We start from the raw sequence: 12,267 nt of genomic DNA on the forward strand, positions 1-12,267 counted from the left end.
CCCCCAAAAATGTACAGTGGTACCTCAGCACTCGATAGCTCTGAAAGTTGCTGAATTTGGTACTTCTTGCATTTTGATGTGAATATTTCATCCCGGTACTCGTCGTTTATTCAGTACTTGGTGTGCAAGCTAGAAGTTGTCAGTTGGCTACCTTGCGACCAACATCGAAACAAAAATGTGTTAGTCACATGGTTTGTTTGGCACTCATACTACTCACCATACCTCCTGGAACCAATTAAAGAGTACCGAGGTACCACTGTAAATGAAAATGGCCCAGTTTGTTTCAGGTGGTAGCTAAATTGAATAAATGAGCTGCTTTGGTTTTTCTGAGTATTTTCTAGTTTTTCTCTGTACCTTATATCACCTGTAAGGAGCTATTACATTTGTGGAAATCACTGTAAGTAAATCACTGTAAGTAAAAAATTAAAATGAAATGATTTTTTTTCCAGATGAGATTTCCTACAATACTCATTCACCCTTTTGTCTCAAAATATAAATAAGAATCAAAACACAAACATAGCCATAGCCATAAACATAGTCAAAATTGCAATCATAGTATGATTAACTTTAATTAAATCATTATAATTATAATTATGAAAATATTTACACATGGAAGACATAGAACATATCACAACCTTTGTTTATATAATAGCTAGCTTTTCTTGGCTGATGCAATATTTCAATTTACAGCTGTGCAAGTATGTGTGTGTGTATATAAAAAAATACAACTTCTAGTTTGTCCTTGAAAAAGAAACTACAAATTTATGAAAATTTCCTGCTAGCCATTTAACAATTGCTGCTTTAATTTTATTAGATAGTTCCTTTATTGATCAAATTTCTTGCATTTTATTTTGTCTTCAGTCATAAAAATCAGAAAGTGTTGAATGTTTCACACTTGATATATACATAAACTGCATAAATTCTGCAAATGTTATTTCTCAGAGTTGTTACTATTCTACTGCACTAAACAAGAAGATCTTAGTAAGTTATCAGTATGTTTGGTATGTTTTAGATAGTCCAGGAGTCTTCTATAGCTTATCCACAATAACAATTTATGATTGTTTCTTCTGGTACTATAGTAGAAGTCTCATGAAGAACAGGATCATATGGAAAGAAATACCCCTTTGGCCCAATTTTGCACAACAAATTAGAGAGACAAGTTCTTCAGTCTTTAGCATCTCCTATTCCATCAGCATTAATAGCAAACATGGCTTCTGCTTCAGGGAGGCAAGGGGAATCGTATATCTTGCATATCCTAGTTTCACCACGACCTTTTCTCAAGTAAAGCCTAACCAGACAAATTAATGCAGTTATTAAAATAAAAAATAATGAACTATTAAATAAAACATTAGACATTTATTCAACTTATATGCCATTCTATCAACCAGAGAATATTCTGGGCAATATTCAGTTAATTATTAGTGTTTTAAACTTTTCTTCATCCCTGATATACTTTTGGAAACTCAAACAAAATGGTCAGGTAAAATAGGCAAGTTAGTTAAAGGAAAAGGCTAATGTGATAAACAGAAAAAAAAATCCTACTTCATTATCTTTGTTAAAACATAGTTACATAACCAAATCCATTGCTGAATACTAGTCTCTTGTATTTTTTGCTGCTTTCTCTTACTCCTTCCAAGTGCTACAGGTAAGTACTGTCCCAGTGACATCAATCAAATAAAGTTGGTTTCTTACAGAAAGTCTGAAATTGGCCTGATGTGCCTACAACACATAGATATGCCAAGAACACCAACAGCAGAGCACAATATTATCCAAAATACTCATGTGTATTTGAATATCTGAAAGGGCTAAAGAAGCAATTAAATAAGCCTTCTATTAAGTCATAATAATGTCCACATAAGAACTTATTGCATCTTACAAATATGCATTCATATTAAATATACATTTTTTTTGCTTTCAACTACTGTTTTACAATATACCATTATGATAAATTTGTAAGGTAATTTTCTTCATTATGTTGGTAGCTGAAGATTCAAACTTAGCTTTATGCTTCGAGAAACATACAAATTGGAAGTCTGGTATAGAATATAATCAGGTCCAAAGAATCATAGTAATTACTCCTCCTGTACTTGATCAATAAAACTTTGATTTTGTTTCTATTACCATTCACACAATGTTCCCTAGTGAAGGTTTCCACAAATGGGAAAAAGATGGAGAACATTTTGACTTTGACTTGCAAACTTCCCTATGACTTATGCTGAGGGGGTTGGACTAAAACGTTTTCTGTAGAAGAAAAACATTTGATATAATCCTAATTGTAACTTCTTTTAAATCATGCCGACTACAGACTATGGATATCAGCTTCTCTCAATCATGGGGGAATCTGCCAAAAAAGGTTAGTGAATCTCAGCCCCTAAAGCTGCTATTCAGGACTCCATCCAGCTGGAAAGGAAACCTTATTTGAAGTTCATGAAATAATTTATTTCAATCAATAGGAAACGTGTGTGTGTGTGTTTGTGTGTGAATTTCATCTTACTCTGGGACGAAAGACAAAACGTGTTCCAGGAAACATGTTAAAATGCTTTATTGTACCCTGAAAAAAGGGGGAAGTGGTTTCACTGTCTTCACTACATAATGTGAATTCAATTCCAGCACCCACTACATTGTCTGTTAAAAAGCTTAAACAGATTAATTTCCTTATTTTATTTATAATTCACCTTCAATACTTTATTGTTGAATTTCTCAACTATTTTAGGTGCTGAAAAACAGTTATTTCTTGTCAGAGCATTAAAAACAAACTTCTCACATTAAGATATTTAAAATTTAATAGCTGGAGCAGTGAAGGCTTGCACAATGAGTAAGAACACATAGTTATACCTAATTGGATAAAGAGAGCTGGCCACTACATGAGACAACCTGGTTGCTGTGAGTGAAAAGGGGGAGTGTTTGTTTCCCACCTTTTTCTTATGTGCTATGTCTGTTCTCTGTGATTTACCTGATGATGTTCCTGCTGCTGATTTACTAGACTATGCTCCTGTTTGCCTACCTTATTTAATGTAAACATATTTATTTATATAAAACTGGCTCAGGTCTGAGTTTCTGATTCCATTTGCACTTTGGCTGCTCAATTCCCTGACATATTAAAAATATTTTTCTACATAGTTAATTACTGTATTCTCCAAAGCTTGCAGATAAGATACTTTCCATTCACTTTCAAATATTTAATTGAACATTTTGAAAACATCACATAACAATTGCTTATAATTACTATACAGTATTCATAATCAGGATTACTTTTAATTAGATCTTCTGCAATTCCATCATGTAAACAGATTGTAACCCTTTTTGTCCTTTTGGAACTTTATGACTACTGTTCACATGCTTCTAATTCTTGAGGCTATCATCTCTAGAACATCCTCTGCAATCTATGAAGTCTATAAACAGTGGACCTGAGGCCACCTTGTGGTGGAAACGAGTTACAGGAAACACAAAGTTTTGTACTACTTCTACAGCATCTGTTATTTGTTGTAATTCATTTTTTTATCGCCATCTTTTTTGCAAAACAAAATGTACCTCTCCATAATTTTTGTCTCTTAACTGTAGTCACCAGCTCTCTCCAATTGATGTCAAACGCTGCCACCTAATTAAAGTCTGGAATTTCTTTTATAAGGTAAACCTAATGCACATCTGGATTTTTTGAACCAGTGTGGTTTATAAAATAAGCAGACTTTTAAAGAGATATTTAATAGCTTGAGGACTATATTTTATATTCTGCTTTTTAATCTATTGAAAGTATTTTCCCCCCGTTTTTCTTTGTAAAAAGCACTCTGAAATGTTAGCTATCTTGAGTTAGAATAGAAACTACAAATCATCAATTTCTATTTAAACAAAACTTGATTTCAGTTTCAGCAAAATCTGACATCACGTTGAAGCTTTATTCTAATTTTCACAAAATTTCTAATTAATTGAAAGCGTGAAAACTGTATTCACTAAAGCTAGCATCTGCCATCCTACCTGGTTGTTGAAGCATGTGCGATAATATTCCCTCCAATAGGTTTCTTAGGATCTGCAGCAAACATTGCAGCTCCATCTACTTGTGCTACCACCTGGTTTGTGATCACAACTGCTACACCAAACTGTTGTGAAAGAAACATACAATCAGTTTCAGCTTCTTCACTATAAACTGGGGGAAAAAAAAAGAGGCACGGTGGCTTAAGGATGCTGTATTTGCCAACCAGAAATGGTTGACACTCCAGTGGTTTGAGCCCTGGTAGTATTGCAGGACAGGGTGAACTCCTGTCACTCACCTCTAACTCCTGCCCTGCCCACCCAGCAGTTTGAAAGCATTATTGTTGAGTAGATAAATGGGTATTGCTTCGTTGGGAAAGGGTAACTGTGCAAGAACGGGAGCCCTGCCTGGACGTGAAGTGAGTCAGGCAGAAGAGGCCACAGAAGATGTCATCAATGCGAACACTGCTAGCCAGATGGTGCAAGCTAATTTGCCCCATGGCACACCATGGACAAGTGTGCAGGTGTGAAACATAACTAGTAATTAGGTTGTCAGGATTAATCTGTAAAGCGTAGATCTCCCCCCCACCCACCCATACAAAATAAATAACTGAAAAATCTCCAGGTGTCTTGGGACTACACATTGCTACAAGGGTCTTTATGCAAAACATTGCAAGTGGAACTAATGATTACCTCATCTGCTAGTCGAAGCAACATGCGCAGGAATCTGGCTAAGTGCATCTGCCTGGCCGATAACTCCCCTCGGCCAGAGTAGTCTGTCCGGTAAAGAGCTGTGGCACTGTCCACTATCAGTAAAGCATATCTAAAAGAAAAGAGCAGAACAACATTTTTCATGTACTGATTTTAATTCTTGCTCTCCAAACATGCTTGCTTTTCTGGATTGCCTGGCCAATTTTTAGCATGCTTCAATTGAATACGTTAAGTATCAAAAAAGGAATACAGGTAGTCCTCAACTTACAACAGTTTATTTAGTGACCGTCCAAAGTTTCAATGGCACTGCAAAAACTGCTGCGATGGTCACTTATCGACCATCGCAGCAGCCCCACAGTCACATGAACAAAATTCAGACGCTTGGCAATTGACGACCTTCTGACAAGCAAAATCAGTGAGGAAGCTAGATTCACTTAACAACCGTGTCACTAACTTAACAGCTGCAGTGATTCACTTAACAACAATGGCAAGAAAAAGGGAGCAAAATTCACTTAAATGTTTCGCTCACGAACAGAAATTTTGGACTCAATTGTGGGCATAACTCAAGGACTACCTATACATCCTACTGCCCTTCCTGAGCAAGATAAAGCCACGTTGGCAATATTTATAGCCTTACCAGGATGAAAACCAAACCAACTGACAATTGAAGCAGTGAGAACAACCTTGATTTCTTTCTTGGTATCCATTCAAGTTTCACATTAAATCCTGTAAAGCAGGCATGCCTAATAATGACAAGCAGCCTCTGTACAGCTGTCTATCATCTCTTGCCAGGATAATGCATGTTGCCCTTTGAGAGAGTTTTTTGACTTCTGAACACTGCCTGGATTAGTCCCTCCAGTTTTCCTGGCAAGATTTCAGAGGTGGTTGGTTGACTATTGCCTCATTCTTGCTAAACTTGAGAGAAAGTGACTGGTCCAAGGTCACCTAGCTGGCTTATGCCTAAGGCAGGACTAGAATTAACCATCTCCCAGTTTCTAGTCTGCTGCCTTTAATCACAACGCCAAATTGGCTTTATCAGGATGATATGATTTGAAATGATTAAAGATAAAACACGGTTGTAATTGGTTAAAAAATATCCTCACATATGTTAGAATTAATATCAGAAAATGGTATGACGTAAGGGGAACAATAATAAAAGAAGGCGCTTTCATTCAATTCAACATATGGTGATAAAAAGCATATGCAATTTATTTATCAAAGGAATTCAACTTGTTAACAAAGCTTCTATTGAACCATTGTAATATATATATAGTTTTGTCTTTAGCTAAGACTCCTAGAAAGCAGGCAAACCTGTGGTAAATACAGCTTGTTTTGAAAAGCAATTTTATCGTAAGAACTTTTATAGGGAAAGAACCAAAGGAGGTTTTTATGCCATTATCTTTCCAACTTGTATAAAATGATGCATATCTTAAATTGGACATCTCTTACATATAAATATTTTAATTGGTTAAAGGAAAAAAGTCTGTTTTCTTGACTTTTTTTTTTTTTACCTTGATTCTGTCATCATAGCAGATGCTTGATAAAGCAGCTGGGTTTGATGGTCTGTATTAAATCCTCGAGCATAGGCCACGTTATCAAGAACATCACTCCCAGATAAACCATATCTGGGAAAATAAGGCAAAAATAGATAATTTTTACAGGAGTGGAAATAAATGCATGCAACTTAAATAATGCCCACACCAATAATTTCCTGATAGAAGTACAGACCTCTCAGCTACTGCTAGCAAGCGCTCTGGACGGAAAGTGCCTTCTGTGTCTATGTACATGGCCTTCCCTTCACCACCACCTCGATCAATAGGGAGCTTAGGAAAAAAAAAGACCAATTCAGTTTACAGAAGTGGACTAAATTCCAAAATTGCATCTTTCTAGGATATGGATATTCCATACAACATTTTGTATCCAGTATTATGCAAAGTGACTCTTCCCCCATCCAGTTACTCATCCCTTCTCTAAATTTGCTGCAGAAGATCTCCTAATCTACTAAGGCCGTGATGGCCAATCTATGGTGGCCATGTGTGCCAGCCACTAATTTTCGGGCCTTCTGGGCCACCCAGAAGTAGGGAAACAGGCTGTTTCTTGCCCCCGGAGGGCCTGGGGCAGTGGTGGGTTTCAAAAACTTTTACTATCTGTTCTGTGGGTGTGGCTTGGTGGGCATGGATGGCATGGCTTGGTGGGCGTGGCAGGGGAAGGATACTGTAAAATCTCCATTCCCACCCCAATCCAGGGGAAGGATACTGCGAAATCCCATTTCCTCCCGATCAGCTGGGACTCGGGAGGCAGAGAATAGATGGGGGCAGAGCCAGTCAGAATTTTTACTACCGGTTCTCCGAACTACTCAAAATTTCCTCTATCAGTTCTGCAGAACTGGTCAGAACCTGCTGAAACCCACCTCTGGCCTGGGGGTGGGATTGGAAGTCAGCAAATGGGCCGTTTCCGGCCTCTGGAGGGCCTCCGATGGGTGGGTAAGGCCGTTTTCGCCCTCCCCAGGCTCCTAGAGGGGCTCTGGAGCCTGGGGAGAGCAAAAAATGGGCCTACCAGGCCATCGTGTGCCAAAAGCGGGTGGAGCCTGGAGGGGTATGCGGGGGGGAGGGCGCATAGAATTATGGGTGTGGGCACACACGCGCATGACACCCCCCCCCCCGCTTTTGGCACACGATGGCAAAAAGGTTAGCCATCAGTGTACTAGGGCCAATCTGGAGTGTGTATGAGAAAGAATTAATCTGCCCTGTCAGTGAACACACATCATTGGGTATAATCCATTATATCAGGTTATTGGGGAGTTGTCTTATTATCACCTAGAAATACAAACTGATAACCAAACAAACCAAAATATATTATTTTGTTTGTAACTCTTAAAAGAAAAAAATTATTAATAGGTTTCTTAAAAGGAAAAATGAGAAAAGGGGTAACTGAAGAGGCCAATTTAAGATAAACATTAAATGACAACAATCAAACTACTAAAATATCTGTAAACCATCTAATAATATATAGCTTATATACCACAATTAATATTTATTCTGTTGATGGATTTTATGGGGCACATTTCACCCGATAAAACATTAAAGATAATTGAGGAAAACTAAATTCATTCTAAAAGCCATTAGCTGAATGATATAGCAAATAAATCCACTGTTGTGGAAAGAGGGTCTATCAGTGGAAATTATAGTTGTAGAAATAATTAAGAACAGTTTTCTATTCTAGTATAATTAAAAATAATTCTAAATTTTCAGAGCATCTACCAAGCCTACAAATTCCCAGTCCTGGATTTGCTATCCAATATCTCATACGGAATATCCCTGATCTCCGTGCTTTCCGCCGTGCCCTCAAGACCCTGATGTTCCAACAGGCAGGGCTAAACATACAAACATGCAAATGATTTTTTAAATGTTATCTAATTCTGGGTTTTATTTAATTGATCAAACTAAGTAACAATTTTAATTAGCAATTTTATGATGTTTGTGTGTCTATATTTTTCTTGACTGTACACCGCCTTGAGTCCTACGGGAGAAAGGCGGTATAGAAATATAATAAATAAATAAATAAATAAATAAATTTAGCTTTCTAGAATGTCCTTGTGCTAAAGAACTGCAGCATTCTCCACCTCAGTGAAATCAAGACTTCCAAATCAGGGTCTTCAACCAAACATCTAACTGAACCTTCCTGGTCAAAAGGACTATCCTAATCTTACTGCATTATCTTCCCAGTCCTGAGAACCATGTAATTAAAATATATGGAATAAAACAAATTCTAAAGATTTTTCTGCACAGTATTACACAAAGAAGAGTCTCCGTTGCTTACTTGACAGGTTACAGCCAATGTATGACATATCTGAGTTTTTCCTGTGCGGAATTCTCCAAACATCTCTGTTATTGACCCAGTTTCTATTCCACCTGAACAAGAAGTAAAAATTTCAGGCATATCACAATAATTGTAGACATATAAATATACTCCTGAGATTGTGTATCACACATTTAAATTCAAACCTAAAGAGATCTGAAAATCTTTCTTATTTCTGCAAATATATCCCATATTGAACAAATTTACTTCTGAAACTCAAATACTTTTACATGTTTCAATTACAAGAAACATAATGAACAGAATTCAGATTGTGGACATTATTATGCAAATCAGCCATACTGCACAACAGGTTTTTATTTTCATTTATGAAACCTATTTAATATTATTCAACAACTAGATGTTTTTCATATGACCTTATCAGGATGCTGTTATTACTTTGTTGCATGAGATTATTTTTGTAACAACTCTTTTAGGAGAAATTAAAGTATGAGGACTTTAGCTTGAGAAACAATCTGTACATTTTTTTTAGCAATGGTCTCCTACTATTTTTTCAGAAGTAAACTTCACTGTATTAAGTCTGCAAAGCAGTGTAATATAAAAATTAAATTCAAAGTTTATGGGACCTCAAAATATGCTCTTTCCCGTATTAATGCTAGAAGCAATCCAAAACCACCATGTATATTTATGTCATCTACTTTTGATTTATAACATGTAATATGTCAACTTCACATAATAATGACTTCAGGACCAATTATAAATCAAATGTTGTACCTTGAAGCAGCTTATCAAGTTCTTTGGATCCAGTGGTAATTTGAATGATCTCTGAGCGTCTTTGATGAAACTCTGTAGCTGTGGTGAATCCCATTGGAACCAACTTTGCTGCTTCAGCCTGCAAATGACAGTAAAATCAAAAGGTTGGTTTTATTTTACAACTCGGTTATTTCATTTGTATTTTTGTGTTAAAACTCTCATGTTTTCCTATAATCCTTTAAAATTACAATCAACCACTTGCAAAAAGTATATGATAGAGTGGGCATGTTCCAGGTTCTCTCTCTTAAATGTTATTACTTAATGGGGTCTTGGAAATGCTCTTTTTTGATGGCCCTTTGGAATAGCCTCCCACCTGAGATTTGAGGGATCCCTACCCATCTAGTCTTCTAGAGGGCCATGGAAAGCTGGCTGTCCCCCAAGCATTAGGCTAGGATGGAGTTGAGCTGAGAGGATGTTTGGTCTTATATCCTGGAGGGAAAGGTCATTTCTATTTTATGAATTGTTATGAGCCACCAAGAATCATTATATAAAGTAGATGCCCACAGAAGTCAAATCAATCAGTCAATAAGATAATACAAATAATACTCAGTATTGCAGATGTATATATTTTCTGAACATTTTTAAGCTAAGCATGATTACCAAGATTTTATCTGCTTTAGCTTCACTGATGCCTTTAATATTGAGCAATTCCTTCTTTGGTGCATAGGCAACAGCTTCAACAGTGTGAAAACCAGCTTCTTCCAACTTCTTCACATCATTTGCATTTATTCCACATTGCTATAGAAACAAATATATTGTTATATAACACGTTTATGTAGAAATCAAAGAGTTCTATACATGTCAGATATAATGATCCAAATGTAATAGGTAACAAAACTAAACAACCTAATATTCTAATGTAAGAGTGAGCTTCACTGAACTCTATGAGATCTGATCCTTCAGTCTGCAAAGATAGCAGCTGACATTTATAATCAGCTTTGTTCATTTCTATCATTTCCATCCATTTAAAAAAACAAAAACACAACTTTAAATTCTTCAGCAAGTAAAGTTTTTAGTAAAAAATATATTCTAAGTTTTTAAAAATAAAACCAGGTTGTTGTTTTTTTGGAAAATATATTTTACACAATGAATCAATACCTAACATTGTCTTCCTTTTTGTGCATAAGCAACAAGTAACAAAAATACATTTAAGATTTATCTATCACATTTATATGGCCTTCCATTTCACAGAAGCAACGCTGGGCAATTTACAACAAACAATAAAAGCAATTTATAAAACCAATTATTACAAAAGTATAAAACCGTTATTAAAAATAAAAAAAATCATTAAAAAATAAGTTATTTCAATAACGCTAAGATTTGGAAATTATAATGATTTGGATAACAATTTGTCCTCCTTTTCTCAACTTCTTTCAAAGATTGCATAAAAAAGAAACAAATCGCCCGTTGTCAAGTAAAATATTTTATAATATCAGCAGGAGCTTTATTTCATCAAAAAATTTAAAAAGCTAGAATTAATGGTTTCATTGAAACTTGCACTAAAACAGTAAACTGGAAAACTATCAATAAAGAATATAAGATGGGATTCAAGATACGACTCCAACAGAATTTTACAGTAATACATGCTAGTAATACATACCTCTAAACGAGAAATAGGCTGAGGACCAAAGCTTTCCTCCTCCGTGGAGATATCTATGCTCTCATCGCATTGCATTTGCATAGCCATGGCACAAAGTATCCGATATTCCTATCAAGAGGGAAAACAACTGCAGTTTGAACAAAAGTACGTTAACGGTGTACAGCTTTTTAAAATTGCCCTTTAATTTTATAGTCCTATCCTCTTATGTTTTCATAGGTGAAAAGTAACCCTATCTGGATGACCACCCACAAATACAAACGCTGTAAATGTTATGCATTTCTTGGCATACTGCACTCATTAACATTAAACAGGAGTAAAAGTGAGATTAATATTTTAAAAAAATATTATTATTAATAGCCCTCATTTTATTCCTGACCGGGTCTGAGACCACGATTTACAAACCCCCAAGCGACACCTTTCTGTCCCCAATTCTCTTCTGCCAACACCGCGCGAGAGAGGCCCAAAGGGAAACGGCCTCTGGCCTCCAACAGCCGCCTTCCGTGTGGAAAGTGAACGAAGCTCGATGTTTCGGTCGAGTTGTGAATCGAGGCTCCGCTAGGCCGTTCGAAGGCCTGGCGCAGCCGGGATCCTTCGGCCCCTCCGAAGGCCGAGCCGCTTAGGCTCGTTTGCTTCTTCCACCTCCCGGTTCAGATTAACCCGCCACGGGTCACGTGACCGACGCACAGGCGTACAGACAGCCCCTGCGGAACGCGGGCTAGACCAAAAATAAGTTACCCTTTGCGCATGCGCACTTTTTTTTAAAGCTTGTTTGGCGGAGCGGAAGGAAAGCGTTTGATCCGGCGGAGAGGCATCTTTCCAAATTGTTTGTTTCTTTTTTTAACAATCTTGTAGTTTATTTTCATTGGGATTCTCTCCTTATATCCGTGGTGTCTAGATCGGTTATCTAGAGAGCCATCATTTTCAAAATGCCAACTTCAACCCGAACCTTTTCTCTTCGTGATTATCCATGCATCTTGTATCTGAATGGATGCAACTTCCTGAAACTTTTGAACTGTACGTGGGAAAGTGAAGCAGAGTAATACGCGATGTATTAAGACAATATAGGCGGTAGAGGAGGAGAATGACCGTTTATACCTATTTGTTTGAAGAATTTCTCCCCCCCGTCCCAAATATTGCATCCCCACGGAGATTTTGGAATGAGGATTGATCATCGGTCTGTAAGAGGATATTCCCTATCAAAGCAAGTGCATTTCCCGTATTTAGTTACTTCGATAGACGGCAGGTCCTACTACCGTAATTGAACATCTTATCTTTTCCCCTGGAAAATTGCGGTAGGCGATGGCAAAGAGCAGCAAACTAGTGCGAATTAAGACAGAATGTTATTTACTTGGATCTCCACT

General features: G+C 36.9%; 1 protein-coding gene across 1 annotated transcript; it reads right to left on the minus strand.

Annotated features, from left to right (window-relative positions):
- Positions 1–696: 696 nt before the first annotated feature.
- RAD51 (RAD51 recombinase) lies at positions 697–11,516 on the minus strand. Its single transcript, XM_070931325.1, has 10 exons — positions 11,322–11,516; positions 10,907–11,014; positions 9,907–10,044; positions 9,268–9,385; positions 8,497–8,588; positions 6,406–6,500; positions 6,189–6,302; positions 4,660–4,789; positions 3,973–4,094; positions 697–1,288 (listed from the first exon to the last, which is right to left on the minus strand). Exons 2-10 carry the CDS (start codon positions 10,991–10,993, stop codon positions 1,165–1,167), a joined length of 1,020 nt encoding a protein of 339 aa, XP_070787426.1. The 5' UTR covers positions 10,994–11,014; positions 11,322–11,516; the 3' UTR covers positions 697–1,164.
- Positions 11,517–12,267: the final 751 nt, after the last annotated feature.

The sequence above is a fragment of the Pituophis catenifer genome, unplaced genomic scaffold (genome assembly GCF_029215685.1).
Source record: "Pituophis catenifer annectens isolate HBS135680 unplaced genomic scaffold, rPitCat1.0.hap2 SCAF_1, whole genome shotgun sequence".
Taxonomy (NCBI): domain Eukaryota; kingdom Metazoa; phylum Chordata; class Lepidosauria; order Squamata; family Colubridae; genus Pituophis; species Pituophis catenifer.

Bases quoted from the DNA above. Each gene is read 5' to 3' on its own strand.
- RAD51 (XM_070931325.1), bottom strand. From the start codon at position 10,993: ATGGCTATGCAAATGCAATGCGATGAGAGCATAGATATCTCCACGGAG. The intron at 10,045-10,906 runs GTATGTATTACT...TTGTTTCTATAG, and splicing joins AGCCTATTTCTCGTTTAGAG to CAATGTGGAATAAATGCAAA. The intron at 6,501-8,496 runs GTAAGCAACGGA...TTTTTTCCTAAG, and splicing joins CATTGGCTGTAACCTGTCAA to CTCCCTATTGATCGAGGTGG.